Source organism: Spea bombifrons, chromosome 10 (genome assembly GCF_027358695.1).
Source record: "Spea bombifrons isolate aSpeBom1 chromosome 10, aSpeBom1.2.pri, whole genome shotgun sequence".
Lineage (NCBI taxonomy): Eukaryota > Metazoa > Chordata > Amphibia > Anura > Pelobatidae > Spea > Spea bombifrons.
The window spans coordinates 27,892,822-27,914,402 of NC_071096.1; the positions used below are offsets into that span (position 1 = coordinate 27,892,822).

Consider the following 21,581-nt stretch of genomic DNA (forward strand, 5'->3'; position numbering starts at 1 on the left):
CTATCCATAACTGGTGGATGAGGGTAAATCTAATGCACATTAAACAAAGTCATTAACACATGCCTGAAACAACAAGATTGCTTGTAATGACTTGGTGTGGCCAATACTTTCCCTGTCTCAGGTTAGAAATCCCAAATTGATCTACTGAAAATTTGTCTTGAACCTTTTTTGGACGTTTTGGGTCCTGGGGACGTTATGTTAATGTTTAGTTCCTGTTTGTTTTTTTAATTAGACAGTTTTAGGAGATTGGAAGGCTGATTGAATGACTAAATTCCTCTGGCAAGAAGTCTTTTTTTACGCTTTGTTTTAAAAAAATATATATTAAATCTATGCTGGAATGTGATCAGAGTGGTTCACACAATTATGGTTTGTTGACATTGTGTCTCTGAAATGTGACTGAGTCTTATTGTTAACATTCCACACATCTAATAAAAAAAGTGAAAAATTTCCTCCAAGTATGTCTGACTTGTACCTGTGTACCTGTGTGCCTAGGTGTAAGTATACACCATAGTGGATGCAGTGTATCCTGCAGAAAAATGAAGAAGAAGAAAGAAATTGTCTTTTCATGGTCTTTATTGATTTTCTGGTGTATGAGGAAAATTGTAACATCACAAATAAATAATACAATGAAAGGATGATGATGAATACTTTCAAAGTAAGAACATGGAATAGTTCTGAAGGCTGAGAAGGGTCCATAAAGCGCAAGCGAAGTACGAGGACACACTTGCATTAACAAGAATTTCTCAGATGGATGGGTCTAATATGGCGCTGATTTAGAAGATGTCTGTAGTACATGCAGAGGCCCACTTTTCCTCTAAGCCTTTTCTCATTTTCTGACCATGCTTTTCCTGCATCAATGAGTTCTTCAAGGTTTGACCTAGGTGAAGAAGCTGAGGTAAGAGCAGGTCATGGATACCTGGACCTGGATCAACCAGGTCATTCTTGCTCCAGTTGCCTCTCCTTCAGTTTCAATGGTAACGGCAACATAAGCCTTTATGAAGTCATGGAGAACACGCAAGATAAGGGTATCCATAATTTTATGACTGAGCTTTCGGGGGCCTTTTGACTCCAGTTAGTTTTTATAGGTCTGGTCTTGAAATACAACCTTCGAGCTATAACTCTGAGCCAAGCAAAACCAAACCAGAGTTGCTCAACTAGATGTAAGCTACACCTTTATTACCTTTCCTAAAGTACCTGAGAGTACTGTTTTTCTTATTGATGTGAACCCCAGTAATTGGAATTATAGATTGATTAAATATCTAACACTACTGGTCCCTACCCACCTAATTAGTGTCAATTACCATATAGGTAAACACAGAAAAATGTCAAGGAAGCTAGTACTTGTATCGGGTTATGCCTCCCGCTCTCCTGTGCGTTGGAATTTAAAAAAGTATTTCGTGCCAAAGCCCGTAGGTCTAAGCGGCAAGCGTAGTTCACTTCATCTGCTGGAACTTCTTCCTCATTGGGTTTCAGGGACATCTGTTCATCTCTCACCTGCACACCACAGGAAGTTTGACATCAGCTTTTATGGTAAAGGAAATATACAATTGCAGTAACTACTTTACCTACTTACTGTGGACAATATAAGAAAGGTCTTTTAACTGGCCTTCAAGACTTGAAAGTACAGTTTGTTTGTTTCACAGAAATTTGTATCACAGAAATAATGACGTCTTTAAGAAACACAACCATTCGGTGATAAAATATACTGAACAAAGGATGATTGCAACCTTGATGCAGTAAACGTTTTGCCACCCGCTATTTTTTGTGCTCTTCTACAGAACACCCATATATCATGGCTATTTCCCAGCTTTTCCGCCTTTTCATATATTATTCTAGTTCTTTCAATTCATATTATTAAAAAAAAAACAAAAAAAACAGTATAAGAAGGAGAACAATGAATATGTAAAAACTAAGCCTATGGGGATTATAGGAATACAACAGACTTGACAAAATGTGGTCTAAGAAAGAAGCGACTTGGTTGCATGTGTTGCCTGTTGGGCTAAAATATATCATGGCGGGAATGTATTAGTTTTCATCCCTCAGCAGTTTTTGTTGTGCAGTATACACTCACTCTCTCCACCTGGCTGAATACACGCAAGAAATTGTTCCTTAAAACTCCTCCAAGTTCCTCTTCGCTCCAGCCGCGTCTTAGCAGCTCCTCAATCAGTGATGGGTATTTGGAAGCATCTTCTAGACCAATTGGAAACCTGAGGAAAGATGTATTATGGCAATAAATACATTTGATTTTAGAATATTTTCCTACACAACAGATTCTCTGTGAACCAAGATTTGTTCATTCACAAACAAAAAAATCTAAACTGTGTCAAACATACAAGATGCAAATACAGAATAAAATAAGGTACTGCTCCACTGCTTCACAGCAGCTCAAAAAAGGACCCTATTACTGGAGTAGAAAGTTTAATTTGATTGTTTCATTGAAATCACATATCTTAAAAATATATCTTTTTTTCATGAGGTTAATTCAGATAAAAAGGTAAATAAGAACTGGTTGTTAGAAAGTAATCATGTGGAAATAATCTAGAAAGCGGATGATTTACCCATTCACACCATCATAATCTCCTCCAATCCCAATATACTCTGCGCCAGCTATCATCTTGATTTGGTCAAAATGATCTATGAAGGAAGCAGCTCTCATTAGCATTTACTAATGTATCTTTTTTCACAGTTAAATTTAAATTAGTACATTTAAATTAAGTTATATAAAAAATGTATAGTATTTATGTAGAGTAAATCATGTTTGGCTTGTCTCATTATGCATTCAAACATCCTTCTTTCACTTAATTTAGCCCTCTGTCGCCAAATTCATATTAAAAAAAACTGTTGTTGACTTTGTTACAGATAAATAAGCTGTTTAACAAAGATTGGGAAGAAACAACTTTGCAGTCACGTTATCGAGTTACTTGTGTGAATCACCAGTTCACATTCACAAACATTAACTTGAAGGCAAATTTCAGTCTTAGCTCAACTTGAAAGGCAAAAAAACCTCATTCCTCAGTTATATTTTACCATGCCTGCACCTCCCCACCAAGTGTCTTCCCACATGATAAAAAAAATATAGTACCGATTTACCCAACCCAAAGAAGAGTGAGTGAATGAATGAGTGCTTCTCATTCTTCCGCAACCTAAGTATAGGAGGGTGGTGGGAATAACTTCAATGACTATATCTTGTGTTCCAGGGGGTTAATATATAAGTAAATAGGACAGAGGCTGCCTATTCTAAAACACAGTCATGTACTTTTTAGCATGTGCTATTTAAAAAAAAATCCTACACATATTTATCTAGCAGAGTTAAATGATAAATTGCTGACCTGCCACGGTAGAGATATTTGCTGATTTCCCGCATGCAATAAGCTCTGTGTAAAAATTAACCATAACCAGGCCCTGGTTCTTTCTCTGAAATAGGAAAATACAGCTGTGTGTAGAACAGTAAGTTAAGATGCAAGAAGTAATAACGATTAGAAATAACATGCGTGACCAACAGCCAAACATATCCTTAGTGTGGAACATAAGTGTGATTGGAAAGTATGGAGCTAATGGGGGGGGCATATATTTATTTATATAAATTAAGTGGCAAATGCAGAAAGGCATTTTTTCCAAAACTTTGAATTTATTTCCTTTACCAGAATTTTCCTGACGTTGGCCCACCTTACCAGAGCCGAGTCAACCCTGATGCACTTTTGTTCCTATATTCATCAATCTCCTACCTCCCCTTAAGGCCAGTAAACACATTTCTAAAATGTATTGATCACGTCCCTGCCCTGCCCTCCGACACCAATTTTTCCCCACTATCAGCTTTGCTTCCTTCCATGATCTTCTCGCCTCAACTTACACTGAATAGACATGCCACTTCTCAAACAAAAGTGAATTCCCTCCATCCGATACTTCAGATGCTTTTCTAAGAAGGTCTCCTTAGATGAATTACTTACAATACTAAGCAGAATATCATCCGGGACATTGCGAGTTCTTGGGCACAAAGCAAAGGCTGCAGAGTGACTGAAAATGACGGGTGCTTTCGTTATCTCCAGCACAGCTCGAGAGGTGTTGAAGGATGTGTGGGAAAGGTCGATAATCATACCTATCCTGTTCATTTCCTTTATAACTTCCTAAAACACACAAAACAACATAGTACACATTGACACGTCCCATATAGTCATTTCGCCCGACAATAAATCATGTTTTGCTTTTTGGGTTTTTTTAAATGCATTTTTTTTTTTGCTACAATTAAAAATATTTCAGGTAACTTGCAAAGTTGAAATATACCTTCATAATAAGATAAAGACTAATATAAAAGTATTGTACATATACTATATTGTTATTATAAAATTAGTTTTTATATTTGGTTAAATTGTTAAGCGAAGATATAATGTTATTGTAGGCCTAATCACATTTCTAAACCAGCTGAATATATATATACATACATATATTATATATATATATACTGTAATGACTATTTTATTTTATAAGTAACCAAGGCTTACCTTGCCAAATTCAGTCAAGCTTGTCCCTCTTTGGTAAAACGAATGGATTCCTGTTGCAGAGGTCTCTGCCCTGTAGATAAAATATACAAATATTAATAATGAAAAGTGTGAAACAGTCATCAGTTAACAGGATTCTTAAAGAATGGCCCTTAAAATGTTAACACAAATTCTCTGTTCTCTATGAGCAAATGTATAACTCACTAGGGACACTACCAAAGCCTTAAGGTTTGGTTTGAGTCGCATCTCTATGACGTTCAGTCTACGATAGTCAGGCGGTCCCTGTCCAATAAAATAGATGAAGCCTCTGACTTCAATGATGAAGAATACTAGTATATGTCACAAAGTTAGTTAACCTCTGCATCACCCTTTTTCATATTCATTCTTTCTATAAGAAGTCACGTTTTACCATGGAGTGTTGCAGGTGTGGGTTAAAGTCATGTATCGCACTCCAAGATCATAGAACATCCTCAGTGTTCCCAGACTACTGTCTATGCTGTGTCCACCTTCCAATCCAATCAAGCAGGCAATCTTTGTGGAGTCAGATATACCTGGAGAAAAAAAAAGTACGTGTCTAATGATCATGTCCAGTGAAGAACGCATTCTAATTCTTTCATCAATGGGTGATGTCAAGGACAGCTCTCTCACCACTAGAGGAAGTCACAAGTTCAAGCTCCTCGTATTCTTTACACATTCGTTTTATGACGTCAATCTGTTCCAGAGTCAGTCGAACAGCGTCCTTGTCCTGAGCATTGCACAATACGTACGCTGACCAAAACTAAAAGTACGAAAGAGAGTACGTGTTCAGAAAACACTTCCTTTACAGTGGTAAAACTCAATGAAGCTTATTCTTTAAAGAGAGAGCTGCAGTTTCATCTCACTGACTTTACTTTACATCACAAGCCAACATCAGTGACCTTCACCGCTAAGAATAGCTTAGATGGCCTTGCATAAAACATATTTAAGCCAGTCTGATTTATTGAAATTACTCCATAGATTGAACAATCCATTATGCATGACCAACTCTTCTCTTCTTCCGTTATATATTTGTCAGGGATGGCCGCTTATAATGGAAAGGGGAATTTAGAGAGTTGAAACCACAAACCCCCTGCCATCTCCTACAAACCTCTATGTGGGACACCATGCCAGGATTGTTTTCTTTACTTAAGTAGGTCTCTTCGATAGCATTGCTACACCTATAGCTATATAATACAATGGAATGAAATGGTCTCATAAAATATTCTTCCAGTGTGAATAAGTTAACTATGAAAGGAGTTTATGAAACCTAAAGCTCGGACCATATATATTTGATAATGGTCAGGGAACTGTATAGTTGGCAACAGGCACTCTAAAAATGCACGACATCAGTACAAGGCACATCAGAGGCGTTCCATTCCAAGAACATGTGTCCTTATGGTCATCATTTTTATTTACGGCGTACCTGAGCTCCCACACGACCTGCTTTAAGTTTCTCTAAGTTGGTTCTGGTGCTGTTCAAGGTTCTCAGGTTGATTTTCGACAATCGGTTATTGTACATCTTTCTTAGCTGTAAGGCAAGGTCATTGTGTCTGCAAAAAATACAGAAATGCTATATGAAGAATTATTCAACGATGGACATCAAGGCAAATATTCTGTATAGAACTTCTTAATATAATTTTTTTGTTCATTTATACTTGAGATAGGGGGTTGTCTGCTGGGTACCTGCTGACACCATGCTTTATTACATGTACATAGCGGTCATTTCAGCATCCCCCCAAAATCTCTATTTAACCATTTCATAGGTGTTGCTACCATTTTGTATTTGTTTTCTGCTGTGGTCATAAGAACACTTTTCAAACTTTGCACCAGAAACGCTCTTGATAAATGAGTAGAATCAATTTTAAAAGTAGTTCTGAATGTTATCAAAAAAAAAACTAAACGCATTGTGCAGAACTCACCCATCAATCAAAGGGAATTTCTTCATAAGGTTAACTGCTTGCTCCTTGATATGACCATCATTAAAAGATGAGATGAACGGTAGGATACAGAAAATCCACGTAATGAAATGCGACAAACCTACTGAAGACATGAGCCTCATCCCTCCTATGACAGAAACTTCTTCTTCCAGATCTTCACTTTTCTGCAACAAAAATTGTGTTGATTAGAAGTCCTAAGTGATATAAAAAATACAAATGTAGAAGGGTTCACTAAACTAGGAGGTTTCAGGAGACTCAGACATTTCAGCTCTCAGAATTCGCTATACATTATGAAAGCCAACCCTAGTAATCTTCTCCTGGAAGAATGTACATCGTTCTTTCGCTGCTTACATAGGAATGTTGAGAAAATAAAGAGAAATATGATCTAGCTTAACCATGACGTCAAAGGCATACGCCTACTGTGTCATATATCAAACTTCTTATCTCTCTCGCACAGTATTTCTCCCACATGTCATTTTGCCGAATTACGGCTCCGGTGACTAATGTCACTCTTTCGTAATTATTTTTTAATGTGTAAAAGATTTTGAATGCAGATAGACCCACAATCACAGTATCTAGCACAGGTGGTAGGGTTTTCATCCACGACAACCCATATTTCCCCTGGAGGTTGAGCCTCTGGGTACTCAGCCGGTCCAGAGACATTGCTGCCTACCAAAGTGTTGCTAACCGGGGGACATAAACATGAACAAATAGATAACTCGTAGTTGTAAACAAGCCAGGAGTGTCTACAAAGGAAAAACAAGTCAGACAGGATCATGGTCAAGCCAAAGTTCATTACAAGGGCACAAAGACCAGGTTAAGCCATGACTTGGTTAAGCCAAAGTTCAGTACACGGACACAAACACCAGACGTGGTCATTGTTAAGCCGAGGTTCGATACATGCAGAAGACAAGACAGGGACATGGTTAAGCCAAGGTTCGGTACATGGGCACAAAGACCAGACAGGGTCCTTGTTAGGCAAAGGTTTGGTACATGGGCACAAAGACAAGATGGGGTCATGGTTAAGCCAAGGTTCGGTACATGGGCACAAAGACAAGATGAAGTCATGGTTAAGCCAAGGTTCGGTACATGGGCACAAAGACCAGACAGGGTCATGGTTAAGCAAAGGTTCGGTTCATGGGCACAAAGACAAGATGGGGTCATGGTTAAGCCGAGGTTCGGTACATGGGCACAAAGACAAGATGAAGTCATGGTTAAGCCGAGGTTCGGTATATGGTCACAAAGACCAGACGGGGTTATGGTTAAGCCAAGGTTCGGTACATGGGCACAAAGACAAGATGGGATCATGGTTAAGTCAAGGTTCGGTACATGGGCACAAAGACCAGAGAGGGTCATATGCACATTTGTCCCTTGAGATTCAATATGTTCCCCTACAAAGTCAGAAAGAATTCTTAGATTCCACCTCCACCATCCAAAAATGTGTCAGTTCCCACCAACAACAAAAAGAACAATAATTCAATTATTCTGCTCTACAAATACAAGGATGTAAAGCAATGGATATAGTTGGTAGATTCACTAAAGGGGCAGTTAGCAGGAGAGCCAGGGGTTTAATGCCATCACGTCACTATTCATTATGAAGGACCATCACAGGCAGGTTTCTCCAGCATGAAGGGCTGATCTAATGTATAGTTGAATGGGTACTTTGAAGAAATCTCACATATTCATATATATACATTATATGGGGCCAGCCGAGTCCTCCCAGCAGCAAAAGCGTGTTGGTGTTAAACCTTCATAATTAATAGCAAGGTGAAGAACTTAAAACCACAACTCTGATAACTCTGCCTTTTTGAATAGACCTCCTTGTGTACTAAACGCTGGTTACAGTTCAGGCTGTGACAAACATAACGAGTATCCAAGTGAGCAATTGTTGCAAAACACTAAAGAAAACTAACTTACAAGAAATTAAAACAGTGCAAACAATTCAGTGGGGGAAATTAGGTCAAATAATAGAAATATCAAACAAAGGAGTATCATTTTAAGTTGGAGTATAGAATACTATGAACACCCATGAAATAGTAACAATGCAAACATACAGACTGTACCTTAAACTTACTTCAGCGATTACGTTTCCTGCAGGGAAGTGTTTTGCAAAAGGGTTCTGTCCCAAAATATAAAGTGTTTCTGACGATATATGTTATCTAGAACTCGCAGCAAAGCCACGCCTCGCCCCACAAAAGAAGAAGATGAATATCGGGGCCGTAAAAAGAGGAAAAAAAAAAATAGAACAATAAAATGCACATACTTCAGCAGACAGAAAAAGGAGAACGCTCACAATTACTTTTTACTGCTGGGTCGAAAACAGGATATGGCTCTAAGAAGTACAGACTGAGGTTTCTTATGACATACTTGAGATATAAAATAAATATTATTCTTGTAATTGGGAGAGCTTGCGTCATGCTGCATTTGTCAAGTTATATATAGTGATAGAGAGAAAAAAAAACAAGCTAAAGAAAAAAGGACGGTGGGAAGCGGATGGAGAGAGCCGAGACTGTTGATCAAACATTAATGCTCATTTTAGAAGATCTCTGACTCACTGATTAGGTGGTCAGAAAGGCGGCAAGAGATAATGAATATCTTTCATATGTGCAATAAAAAATTAAAGTTGTGAATTTATAGCTCATACATGCAAAGACACAAACAATGGGTTCTCTCTTAAACCCAGGTACCAGGGGAGAACGCGCTGGAAGTAAGTACATGCACAAACAGGAAGAACTCCTGGCAGTTCTGTCTGACCGACATCAGGAAGCAGAGCTTGAATGAGTGGATGATGAGGGAAAGAAATAGTTTTCCTTGAGGATTCTTAAAAATAGTCATCACATAATGTTCACAGGATGAACTCTTTGTGTTTCAAATTGTATTTCCAGCTCTCCCATTTCGATGTGTATTCGGTCAACCCCAGGGAGCCTCTCATGCAAGAAGTGCTTGCCTGGCCTGTTTAATACATAGTAAAGATAGGTTTGCTTAATGTCACCTCACTGATCACCTATACATTATCGAGCACCAGCTCAGCCCTTCTTGTTGTCTTAACGGTCACTAATAATGAAGTCAGTGAGTTGAAGCCTCAGCTCATTGCAAAGTCTCACGTAGACCTCTCTGCCTGCCTTGATGTTTTGACTTGACATTCAACTTTAAGCTTGGTTTATCCCAATGTGCCCATTGGGTGCTCCTGTACATCTCAACAAGAGACTCTCCCACACATCGGTAATCATATGCAAAATAACGACAAAACCACCTAAACAAATGGGTCGGTCACATGTATATTTTGCATCATTTTTGCATGTAAACATTTTGTGTATCCAAATATTCCAAGCACTCCACATAAATTAAGCAAGCGGATACCAGCACACAGGCTTTTTGTTTGAGGCCCAACACTTGTGAACTAATAGTGTTATAAAGATATTTTGAGCTGCCATAACTATGATTATTATGTGTGAAAAATGGTCAACATGCGCATAATATCCACACATATAACGTTTATCTTTATTATACTGTCGATACTAGTATTAACACGTGTATTGTGATTGCACCATTTGATTTAAAAAAGGACTATTAATCCTTAAGTCAGTTCTGGAGTTAACTGGTATCAGAGACATCTTCTAACCAGATACTAGACTGGAACTTGTGATGGAAGCATCATGGACATCCAGTTCGAGTTTTCGCCCAAGATGTAAGTAAAACCTTTGTCTTGAGTACGCACATTTGGATCTAGAAGAAACATCTTCCATCCAACCACATTCGAAAATGTAAACATGAAGCCTATAAAATAGTTCACCATGTGTGTTCCTTGCAGTCGGTCCCGCAGTTTCCTACGACTTTTCGCTTTTTATTTTAGATTTAAGAAAATGTAAGAAACTGTAAGAAACTGGTATGCATTCTAGAATTCATGTCTTGATTTGACTGGGAGGTGAGTTAGGAACAGTCTTTGCACATGCATTACAGCTCTTCTGGGCAATCTTTGTTGTCACAGTTTTGGTGTAATTTCTTGCTCAGTGCTTCTGCAGGTGGACATCCGTTGTCTTCCACTGGTCCTTGGAGTTCACGCTTTCGTTTACGAACTAGTTCACTTTCGCTCTCATTCAATTTTCCATCAGTTATACCCAAAGTACGAAGACATACAACAGCTGCAGTCTGTTCGGCCAACTTCTTTGACTTGTCCCTGAGGTAATGGAAGAAGAAATTGAGAAATCTGATGTCCTCATTGCTAGGCACCAGATAACAGCTAAGCCTGTCACTCACACAAAGCATGTACGTAGGAGCAGTATATGTACAAAAATATAAAGTGAACTCAGTGGGGTCTGTTCATTAAAGCTCCATTCCGTTTAAATCTTCTTATAATTCCTAAAAAGCTAAACACTGTTTTCTCCCGCACTTAAAATGCACAAAATACGTAAGAATAAAACAACAGGTGTTTATGGGGTAACATGACAGTTACAGGAGGACACAATATTTCCTTAACCATAACTCACCACATGGTGGACTGATATTTCTTCTCATCCACTGTAACAAGGGAGCGGAAAAACCTATCGCGCGGCCGCTGCACCTAAGAAATAAAAAGACTGATTAATAAATAATACACACAAAGTATACTTACTGTTTGTACTCTAGAAGCTATGCTTGTGGTTAATGTAACAAAGAAGTCCTTCTGTGCCACTAGACAGCATATGAATGCAACAGCAACTGGTTATGCCATTAATTACAACCATGTGTTTCTCTCCAACATATCTGTTAAACTGTTTTATTCCTAGAAATGTAATGAGTTTCCTTAGAACAATGGAAAGATAATCAGCAGGTTTGGGAATCTACGGAAAAAATAAAGACGCCGCTCATTGAAGGCGTCTTGTATGCTTTATGGACAATCAGGCCCAGCCTATTCCACCCTCTATAGTTCAAGGCCATTTAAACTGTGTTATGTTATAATCAAGCTTCCTCTCATGTTCCATCGACACGCCTCTCTCTCATTTACCCGTTTACCGTTAGTTTCCGATTTCGAAACTTACAGTTTGATAGACAGGCTGCGGCAACTTCTCCCTTCTGCTCCATTCCAACAGGAGCATTTTAGGAGTGATTTTTCCTGGATACTCCTTCCTACAAGATTAAACAATATAGAGATATACGTTAAAAATTACACAACAACCCCAAGGTTAGAACATCTCACTGCAGCTGTGTGCAACAGGATGTTTAACAACTAAAGGATCCTGGCAGTAAATGAGCCAATTTACTTATGGGAGGACTTTATGACACTTCTTATTATGAAGCTATGCTATAACTGAGATCCTTACAATGTAATTTGATTAAGAGCATCTTGTGATATTATTTTAATGCAAAAAAACACAATACTCCTTTCTCTAATAAAAACCTGTTCTCACCTTTCAAATCTGATGGCCATGCGTGTAACGCTAGGATCCGCTTCGTCCACTTCATCCTCTTGTGTTGAATTCTTCAATTCTTCTACGGCTAGGGATGTTTTCCTCGACTCCCAAGACTCTTTCAAACTCTCATACAACAAGCTCATCCCAAATACTTCACTACAAGAAGAAAGAAAAAAGAATCCTTATGAAAAACATCTGTAACAGTATACATGCATTTTGGTGTCTTCGGTTATTTTTTCCCAGGCCTGGGTGAACCCAATTAACTTTATAAGCTCATCAAGGACCTTATTTTCTAGGTACACTTTAGGCGCCAAGGACCTCCACCCATTCAGCAAACATATTTGCTCCATGACATGGGTAAGGCTGGGGTATATGAAGGAAAAAAATCTCCTGCCTGTATCCAGGGGACATTAGGAGAGAACCCGTGCCAACCAGATATATCCCGTATAAGTAACACTCATAGAATGAAAGTAGAGATTTAATACAGACAGTTTCCCCAGCCACCGAGTAACCACTAAACAGAACTAGGAACGCACGACACTAAAAACTCATCTACTTGTGGTTTAATTTTAACTGAATTATTGTGTAGTTTTATTTTGTATTTAAATATCATTGAACACCAAAAACTTACCAGATGTCCTCTGTTGACTGAGCAGCATGAAGCCTCTTTCCCATGGGAGACTCAAGTTGGTCCCTTAACATTTGACAAAGGCAATACTTTGTGTTGGTGTAGTGGTTGTCATACTGCAAAGCCTGAAATAATAATTTACCCATTATCATAGTTACAGGAAAAAAAAGAAGATAAGGGATTTAACGGACATCTATTGTTTGGCTTGTGTCCTGCTCCCTTCTACTTATCTAGCTAGTTATATGCGGGTGACGCAGTTCAGTCCAACATTCTACTCACGAGTTTGATATAATCACGCATGATTTCCTCCAGGTTCAAATGTCCCTCCTTTCTGAAGACAGAAGGGTTCCACATTGCCGCTCGCGCCACCATGACTGATGACGCACCCGTGACGGAACGAAATTTCTCTATATCTTCAAATTCTTTGATGATCTCTTGGGAGCCCCCACTGAAACAAGCATAATTTAAAAGAAAAAAATTATTTAAACAAACGCTTATACACTCATGTATGACATTCGTGACTCCGATCAGTCCCTGTGCTCCATCAAGAGATTGGACGATATATAAAGCGCCAACTACCACAATCTTTAAAAATGGATGTGTGCTTCGTATTTCAGTACAAAAATATACTACAAAGGGTATAGTTCGGTGGTGTTTGCCTGTATACTTTAAACACCATTAGCAATGCTTAGAAGTTTAAACCATGTGAACCTACTAATAATATTTATCATAACAGGCAAAATAGAAAAGAATGCATTTCCTAAAGGAAGAGAAGAGAAACAAGGGTGAAGAGGAAAAATGGGCCTGATCAGGGCTGGACAGATTTAAACGACTTTTTAGCATCTGGTCACAAGGAATCTCCATCCTGAGTTTTCCTCTGTACAGCATAACTAAAGACTTACTGACTTACAGGCTTACTGACAAACATCTTATTAAAAAGGTAAAGATCAAACATGACGCTATCATCACTGTTACTTCACCTTGGTTTAGCTACCATATCACGCCTGGGTAACAATGTAGGCACTGGCAGCTTTCATACATGGCTACCGCTAACTCAATGGCAACCCTACAAGGACTCCCAGCATGTGTAAGAATCCATGCCTGAAGCACAACAGACCAAGTGGAATAATCTCACAGTTTTACCTTCATTTCATTGGCAAGATAGCTCCCTCCCCACCAGGTTACAGCACTAAACGGGGAGCAGATCTATGGAGAGACATCGAGGAAGATGATTGGGACATTATAATGACCAGTTCCTTGACAATATCTGCATGGACACATCTCAACGTGAATAGCTTTAAAGTCATCTTGGATTGTGGAGCTGCCTGGTGTTCAGGGAGGGTTGGGAATACACTTTTTGCCAACATCAGTACTTCTCCGGAAGCTGACTTTTATAGCAATTCCTAGACTGTAGTCTTAAAAACGATCATGACCTAAAACACACTTCTGATGTGGACAGCAAAGTCCGAATGTACATAGTAAAAGCACTGGAAAACATGGAATGTCCCCATACTATGAAATCTGACAGAAGATCACAATATACAAATGCACATCGTATCTTCACAGTAACTTGTTTCGTGGCCCCTTCTGATCCCCATTCCACATTAAAGTGCATTGTATTTGGCCACTTTTCATTAACAGCGCCTGTACTCACTTGGCAATCACAGGTATCGATACTGCTTCTGAAATTGCTCTGATAACATCGCAGTGAACTGGATGCTGCGGTCTTTCTTCCTTCTTCCTTTGAAAAAGAATGTACTAACATGTAATGCCTTTTCCAACATTTAAATTACACGGGTTGATTCAAAATGCCATTCTAATTGAATTCCAATTCAAAATATACAGGTTTCACATTCACAGATATATATATATAGGACTTCCACCTATTTACAGCTGGTTCAATCTTCTTAGATCTCATCAGTGTAGAGCAGGAACAGACACATATATATGTGCGTGTGCAGTAATAACAACACAAAGCATTTAACACTACATGGTGGTCGGCAGTGGTATATACTGGTCTAGGGTGGAGTAGTCTAGACAGCACAACCTCCATAGTATTCCTAAGCGGCACTACATGTTCCCCTGAGCCCCGGCACATGATGTCATATCCCAGCACCCCCTATTGAGACTGAGGGGAGCTTCCATCATAAATACATCACTGGTGGTTTGAGACCCAAACATAATATCATACCAATATATCTGGTAGTCACTGCCATTACCGGTGTACATGATAGCCACAGAATAAGCTGTACTGATAAATGATACAAGGCTTGGCCTGTAGAGGGACATTTCCAATGTGCACAACCTGTTTTTTCCTATTCTGCTATATCATAGGTCTATTAAGGGCAATATCTATCTGGGTAGGTGGTCAAAATACACTACAGGGAGCAATGTACTAAATATTTGGTCCTCAAGGAATATCAAGGAGGTGTGTTTTATATATATACATTAACATATTATTATATTATATAAAAGTGCTGTTATTGAGATACAATTGTCACCGTCGCTGCATATCTTACTCTTCTACATGCAGATGTATGTAATTACATTTCTGTAAAGATATCATGTGTAACACGCTATACTTAGGTAAATTTACCTTCCATGAACGGCAACAGCAGATACGCCAGTTCCTTCGATAAGCTTCACCAACCGGATTGTTTCTTCCAACTAAAACAAACAAGATTCTTTGCAATTAAAAACTATTGCTAAACTGTAGTGTTCTCGTAGGAAGTGCAAGACATGAATGAAACTAAATCATAATATGGACTCTTGGTCCAATTGAGACACACAGATGACTTTTGAATAGTATATAACAAGTCAAACGCTTAAAATATCAGATATCGTGCTAGCTTGAAATATTGTTATAAAAATTACACAGGGGTAAAGGCTTTAAAAGGAACTAAAGAGATTTATGCTTACAGAGAATGAGATCTAACGAAGGATCTTACCGAGGGAAGGATGCGAATCTTACAGGTGACTGGTTTGGAAATCCCCGAGACCAAAGTCTTCAGTATCTATTAAAAAAAAAGAGTTGAGTGGACCATGTATAGTTAGCTTACTAAAATAGTCAGCTATCACAATGCTAACTGACTTCATTAGCTAGGTAAAGGTGTTGCTCTAATAAGACAGAACAGTAACTGCACGCTCTCGTGTCTTAAGCAAATAAATCTAAGCAGATTTTATTCTTTCTGCCGACTGTTTAAATAATAAAAAAACTCATACAAGTATGATATACATTTGTGATATATTCATCCACAAGCTCATCGGAAAGACAATCACATTGGAACACATCAAAATTATAATTTACCTCTTCAATTTTCTCAGGACGGGATAGCAGAGCTGCCCCCATACCACCCTGAAACGTATAGAGCATAGTTAATAATTTATAGCGGTATATTATACGTACTACGTACTATTCAATGCATTGTATGTTCTACCAACGACGGTTATTTAAATAACCTGCTACACCCTTCGATGCCCATTAGTTGAAAGATATTGGTCACTTAATTTTTATAAATGGGTTAACTTTGTTTAAAAAGTTGGTTTGCCCTACTTTGTTTTTTATTATTATAACACACTTTCTCCACTATGAAGAAGACTGCAGTCACAAGAAACATGTCAGGTTCTAAAATGAGCACAATATTTGGGGGATATATCAATACTAGCTGGTAAACAAGGTCCCAGTAATGGCGAGGATCAAAGGCATATGATGCATAGGTAAACTAGCAAGGCTTTTCATCGAGCCCTGAAGCTTACAAGTATCATGGGGGATAATAAAACTCCTGCTATGGAAACAAATATTGTCTGGCCATACTTTCCTTGCAGTAAGATCATATACGTACCTTGGTAGAATATTCTTTCGGACAACCCATGTTAACATCGATAGCAGCAACATCTTCCTCCCTGTCCAAAGATAAACAACAGTTACAGTGTGCATTTATTACTTAATTCCAAACGTTGACTATCAAAAAGGAAGTTGCACACGGACGATTTTGTAAAACATAAGAAAAGCTGACATCTCCTACTTGGTCACTGGTCTTAGAGAAAACAGCAGTTACGCAATATCCATTGTATAAAAACTGCTCCATGTATAACTTACAATTCATAGTTCAATCAACATCATTGTATAACAGCTCCAGAGATAAAACAACCCAAACTAAACAATAAAAGAAAGAATATAATTTTTTTTAAAAAAACACTTAATGTGGCTCACAAAAAATATTTTCTCATATTTCATCATTTGTTTGGACACGTTTGGACAAGCAAACAAGAAAAACATTTATGCTGACGTATCAAAAAAGAAACTCTCCTGTCCAGACGCCAAAACCTACAGACTCCTGCAAACTTCATGAGCTCTATGCACGTGAAGACAGTAAATACAGAGAGCAGTTTAATGCTCTTCAGAGCAAGCGAGAAGGGTCCTCATTCAAGCATGGACATGTAATGATGGGTAAGCAATCCTTCCGCCTTATTTGCATGTCTCTACATAACATTGTTAAAGCACTAACAGATTTACTGTACACTAACTGTACTATTGTACACCCCATATAATAAAGGGGTGGTACAATAACTCCTGTCATACAGAAATACTAATGGATTGGGCTACAATAGATATGATAACATTAGGAAAAGAAGTCCATAGAGCTAATAAAAGTGATAACTATTAAATTAAGATATAACATTCACTGTTACCAGTGTGATTGCAAGTTATTTTTGACTTACACAAGTTTGGCTACAGCGAGGGCTCTTTCTGCATCAGCTGTTCCCTAGATAAAGATAAAGGATAATAGTTTAACATTCTCCCGGCCACTGCCATTAAAGGGATCCATATTCATTCTGTTATTATCTAACACTGTTCAATCACGACGAACAATCACATGCCTTTATAAATTTTTAACGCAGCCAACTTAGGGCACAAAGCAATTACCAGAAAGGTAAAGAAGATCTGAGCGAAGTTACGTGTGATCGCACTCAGGGAAAAGCAGTATAAAAAATAGCTTACAAAACATGGTCCACTTCTCAATTTGAAAAAATGACCCCAGATATATAATGTCTCACCATTTGGAAAACAACACGATCTCTTTCCTTCTCACATGTCTGGAAAACAACTCTTTCAGTGGGAGCCACATAGTCCACAGTCTGAAGAACCTCTGTTAACGAGACCAGAGAAAGTCAGCCATTCAGTAAGACCTGTTTGTTTATGTAGCTTAAGGTAGAAAATGCACCCATTTAGAAGATTTTAAACTTCTTACCATTAACTACTCGTTTGCACTGCAGCATTTTTAGATCTACTAATTCCTAAGGAAATAAATTGGAAAAAGAAGTGTTATAAAGAAGGATCGGTCATTGTTATATGCAGACACACTTATTATTGCTTGGTATTTACAGGCAACATACAAACAGCAATGTGTGTATACATCGGATATAAATGCGTGCATATTTAATCCAAGGGATTTATTAAAAGGTGCTTAAACAACATTCCAGCCATCACATGCAGTTGAATGCAATAGATAGCTGAGAGGTCCTTTTAACTTGCCATGGTGCCCCTTTGCCGATGCATGGGGGGCTTCTGCAGTTGATGTGTTCATGCAAGATATTTGCTAATTATCAAAGGGTAATCAGATATAAAGATCAAATCAGACTCACAGACGCTGTCTTACCTCGCAGTACACAAGATCCGCACCATACTCAAGAGCAAGAAGGCGCATAGGAAGTGTCCCAACTCGAACCATTGGAGCCAGGATGGTTTTGTTGCGAAAACAGAGCCCCATTATTTTCTTATAAAACCTAAATTGAAACAAAACGAAACAAATACCAGCCAAGTTACAGCACATGATACAAACGAGCAGTGAAAGGCATGGTTAGGACGCATCATTGTTTATTATATGTGTCAGTGTTAATCCAACAAAAGGTTACTCCCGAGTGTGTTTTACACTATTTGTTGTCTGCGTTTTTGCAGAATAAACTGAAATTGATAAATTAATAAAATAAATATATTATCCATTTTTATTGCAATCCTTGTCAGCATGTGTATAATCAGTACTAGATTTGTATTCCGGGGGACCGCTGTCACAAAGACCACAACCCTTCAAGAATGTAACAGGCTCAGCAACGGATGAAGTATGGGCATGAAGTGGGCATAACGTGCGGCACCTACCGGAGACATTATGATCAGATCTTTACTTTAAAGCAGTGGTTCTCAACCCTCCTAATGCCGCGACCCTTTAATACAGTTCCTCATGTTGTGGTGACCCCCAACCATAAAATTATGTAATTATATATTGTGAAATATGTGTTTTCCGATGGTCTTAGGTGACCCCTGTGAAAGGGTCATTCTACCCCTAAAAGGTTGCAACCCACAAGTTGAGAACCGCTGCTTTAAGGCTTTGCCAAGATATTCCAATAAAGATTTATGTTAGTTAATATGAATGCCACTCACTATCGGTGTGCTGGGGGTGTCAGACAATCACTGTCATAAAGGCACAGTAGGTGGAAACCTAGGGTGATGAGCCATGATGATGATGACAAGAAAATGCATACAGGACACACAGTTACCCCAAAGGAGTGACCTTGTGAGCTGTCATGCTGAGCGTTATAAAAGATGAATGCAGGTACACATACTTGTGGCTCATTGTGGCAAACTGTCACACATCAACAAAAGCAAAATGCACCAATGTTCCTACCTTTCTCAGCAGAGAACTTCCCGGTGCGCTGCACGTGGGTATCAGGGGAACGTCACTTCCTGTGCGCCTGTGTTGTCCTCATGCGACAGTTTTTCCCACACGATCTTGCGGAAGGACAGTGAGTTTCCTGTCAATGCGGGTTTAGTATGTTGAGCATCGGCTCGGTTTTGCTCCGGGCGAGGGTCCCTTCAGCCTTTCTGCGTCGAGCCACTTCGTCGGTGGCTGTGCCGGTGATTCGTGTCCCGCGGAGAAGTCAACTGCTGGCGGAAAAGCGGAGCAGGGAATCTAATGCCGGGCCCGTGGTGACCCCGAGGGCAGGGAAGCTCCTGATCAGCGCTCGGAGACGGGAGCTTAACCAGCCTGCTGGAGAGACTTGCGGGCAGTGGGTTTATCCTGCCCTGGTGAGCAAAGGCTGGAAACACCGTTTATCCCGAGGGGATTATTTCACCATCGAGCGTCAAAACGAGCAGTGCCCGGGACCGAACGCACAATGCACTTTCCAGTCAATGGCATTGGATAAGGAAGTGATCGCAGCCCTTTCTCTTTTGGGCATAAAATACCCCACGTGGGTGCAGACACAGGCCATTCCCGTTATGATGTCGGGCAAAAACATATTATGTGCAGCGGAGACAGGTAGTGGGAAGACTCTGGGCTACCTGCTGCCCATCATCCAGCAGCTCCTTACTCACAAAACAACTAGTGAGTCCCAAGATCCTTGTAATCTTATACTTGTGCCTTCCAGAGAACTTGCCAACCAAGTTTCATCTGTAGCCACAAACCTATGCGCACAACTTGGGCTGACAGTGAGCACAGTAGGTGGGGGAAGAGGGCTTGGGGCAGTGGACAGACAGTTGAGTAGGGGCCCAGTGGACATTTTGGTGGCCACCCCAGGTGCCCTCTGGAAAGCTCTTAATAGAGACACGGTTAGCCTGGCAAGTTTAAGGTGCGTGGTTCTAGATGAGGTAGACACGCTATTTGACAACACCTTCTCTGAAGTGGTAGAGAACATCCTCATGCAGACTTTGTTAGCTTCTGAAAGTGAAGTTCAAGGCCCAGAGAGGAAGCCCCAGTTGGTGGCTGTTGGTGCCACCTTTCCTAGAGGGGTTCTTCAAGCGCTAGGCAAGATGATTGACCTGGGCAAAATCAGTACCATTAAAAGCAAGCGACTGCACTTTCTCATGCCTCATGTTCAGCATACCTTTATGAAGCTTAAAGGAGAAGATAAAGTGCCGGAGCTGCTCAATATACTGAAGAAACAGGCTGTAGAGGGTCAAGGATCTGGAGTCTTGGTCTTTTGCAATAGCTCCAGCACTGTGAACTGGTTGGGTTACATTTTGGATGATCACTTGATAAAGCATTCTCGTCTCCAGGGTCTTATGCCAGCGGCTATGCGTAGTGGCATTTTCCAGTCCTTTCAGAAGGGAGACTCGGGTGTTCTGATCTGCACTGATTTAGCTTCCAGGGGCTTGGACAGTCTAAACGTAAAGGTCGTAGTGAATTATGATTTTCCGGCGACCCTCCAGGATTATCTCCACAGGGCCGGTAGGGTTGGAAGACTTGGCAGTGAAAGACAAGGCAGTGTGGTGAGCTTCGTTACTCATCTCTGGGATGTCGAATTAGTACAGAAAATTGAAACAGCAGCCCGCAAAAGAAGTAGCCTTTTTGGAATGAAGTCTGCTGTAAATGATTCCACGATTAAAGATCCAATTCGCAAAGAAAACTAGCAGACTCAACCACTCATTGTCTGAGATTCAGATATGGACATAAAAAAGCCAACCACAGCGTTATATATATTTATATTGTTGTAAAGAAACTCTGTGTTCTATATTTTTTTTGTCATTTCCATTTTCAATTACTGCATCCCTGAAAATAAATGTATAGTCATTTCTTCTTATTCTTACAAGAAATATTATTATAGCCTTTTGCGTTTGGAGCATAACAACACTGGAATAACAAAAATAAGAGAATAGGGCAAGGATAACATTATAAAAATTACTACATTTATTTGTGTATGTCTTCCCGTAAAATAGCATAGATTACCAAAGTCTGTAGCTAATAGCTAATTGTGGATGATGACCCTGAAGGGCTAATCCCTCTGAGACATCTATAGTGGATAGATATATTTAAGGATGGTTTATCTCTAGTAAATATAAGTTATTGCATTGCTTTGTTTGACAAAGATTAACTTTGTATTTAGTGTGGCTGAGGACAGTACCACTAGGCAGCCCTGTCTGTTTACCGTATCATTCTTAACCATAGAATAAACACATGATGTTGCCGTTTAGAAAATATATGGCCTTTTATCTTGTTTACATTCAAAGGTTATAGCATTCAGTTAGGTACGTAAGCGTAAGCTAAATTTGCTGATTACACCAGATTTTGCTGTGTGTTAATAGAAAACTGTCGGGATCTTGTAAGCCCCACATCAC

At 39.3% G+C, this 21,581-nt stretch overlaps 3 protein-coding genes across 5 annotated transcripts; 1 reads left to right on the plus strand and 2 right to left on the minus strand.

Annotated features, from left to right (window-relative positions):
- Window positions 1–555: 555 nt before the first annotated feature.
- On the minus strand, window positions 556–8,733 carry LOC128467835 (dipeptidase 2-like). Of its 3 annotated transcripts, none has more exons than XM_053449570.1 (12): window positions 8,515–8,733; window positions 6,434–6,615; window positions 5,938–6,064; window positions 5,145–5,274; window positions 4,906–5,047; window positions 4,500–4,569; window positions 3,948–4,124; window positions 3,330–3,414; window positions 2,559–2,634; window positions 2,072–2,207; window positions 1,302–1,494; window positions 556–877 (listed from the first exon to the last, which is right to left on the minus strand). In XM_053449570.1, the coding sequence occupies exons 2-12, from the start codon at window positions 6,571–6,573 to the stop codon at window positions 774–776; spliced, it is 1,380 nt and encodes a 459-aa protein (XP_053305545.1). In that variant the 5' UTR covers window positions 6,574–6,615; window positions 8,515–8,733; the 3' UTR covers window positions 556–773. The 3 variants fall into 3 exon arrangements, with proteins under 3 accessions (XP_053305545.1, XP_053305547.1, XP_053305546.1); XM_053449572.1 differs by having other exon boundaries at window positions 1,342–1,494; window positions 8,515–8,732; XM_053449571.1 differs by lacking the exon at window positions 8,515–8,733 and adding an exon at window positions 6,684–6,784.
- A 1,600-nt stretch (window positions 8,734–10,333) lies between these two features.
- DUS2 (dihydrouridine synthase 2) lies at window positions 10,334–19,207 on the minus strand. The gene is made up of 16 exons (XM_053449569.1): window positions 19,153–19,207; window positions 18,130–18,256; window positions 17,722–17,767; window positions 17,528–17,619; window positions 17,192–17,235; window positions 16,312–16,372; window positions 15,777–15,824; window positions 15,418–15,483; window positions 15,066–15,136; window positions 14,124–14,210; window positions 12,749–12,917; window positions 12,473–12,594; window positions 11,839–11,997; window positions 11,470–11,557; window positions 10,939–11,012; window positions 10,334–10,628 (listed from the first exon to the last, which is right to left on the minus strand). Exons 2-16 carry the CDS (start codon window positions 18,238–18,240, stop codon window positions 10,406–10,408), a joined length of 1,461 nt encoding a protein of 486 aa, XP_053305544.1. The 5' UTR covers window positions 18,241–18,256; window positions 19,153–19,207; the 3' UTR covers window positions 10,334–10,405.
- Window positions 19,208–19,237: 30 nt separating this feature from the next.
- DDX28 (DEAD-box helicase 28) lies at window positions 19,238–21,441 on the plus strand. Its single transcript, XM_053449568.1, has one exon. It carries the CDS (start codon window positions 19,299–19,301, stop codon window positions 20,874–20,876), a length of 1,578 nt encoding a protein of 525 aa, XP_053305543.1. The 5' UTR covers window positions 19,238–19,298; the 3' UTR covers window positions 20,877–21,441.
- The last annotated feature ends 140 nt before the right edge of the window (window positions 21,442–21,581 follow it).

Excerpts from the sequence above, each read along its gene's own strand:
- DDX28 (XM_053449568.1), top strand. The coding sequence starts at position 19,299 with ATGTTGAGCATCGGCTCGGTTTTGCTCCGGGCGAGGGTCCCTTCAGCC.
- LOC128467835 (XM_053449570.1), bottom strand. The coding sequence starts at position 6,573 with ATGAGGCTCATGTCTTCAGTAGGTTTGTCGCATTTCATTACGTGGATT. Across the intron at positions 6,065-6,433 it reads AAATTCCCTTTGATTGATGG|ACACAATGACCTTGCCTTAC; the intron begins GTGAGTTCTGCA and ends TATTTTTTGCAG. Across the intron at positions 2,635-3,329 it reads AAATATCTCTACCGTGGCAG|ATCATTTTGACCAAATCAAG; the intron begins GTCAGCAATTTA and ends CTTCCTTCATAG.
- DUS2 (XM_053449569.1), bottom strand. The coding sequence starts at position 18,240 with ATGGGGCTCTGTTTTCGCAACAAAACCATCCTGGCTCCAATGGTTCGA. Across the intron at positions 17,236-17,527 it reads ATCGTGTTGTTTTCCAAATG|GGAACAGCTGATGCAGAAAG; the intron begins GTGAGACATTAT and ends ATCTTTATCTAG. Across the intron at positions 12,595-12,748 it reads TGCGTGATTATATCAAACTC|GCTTTGCAGTATGACAACCA; the intron begins GTGAGTAGAATG and ends TTATTATTTCAG.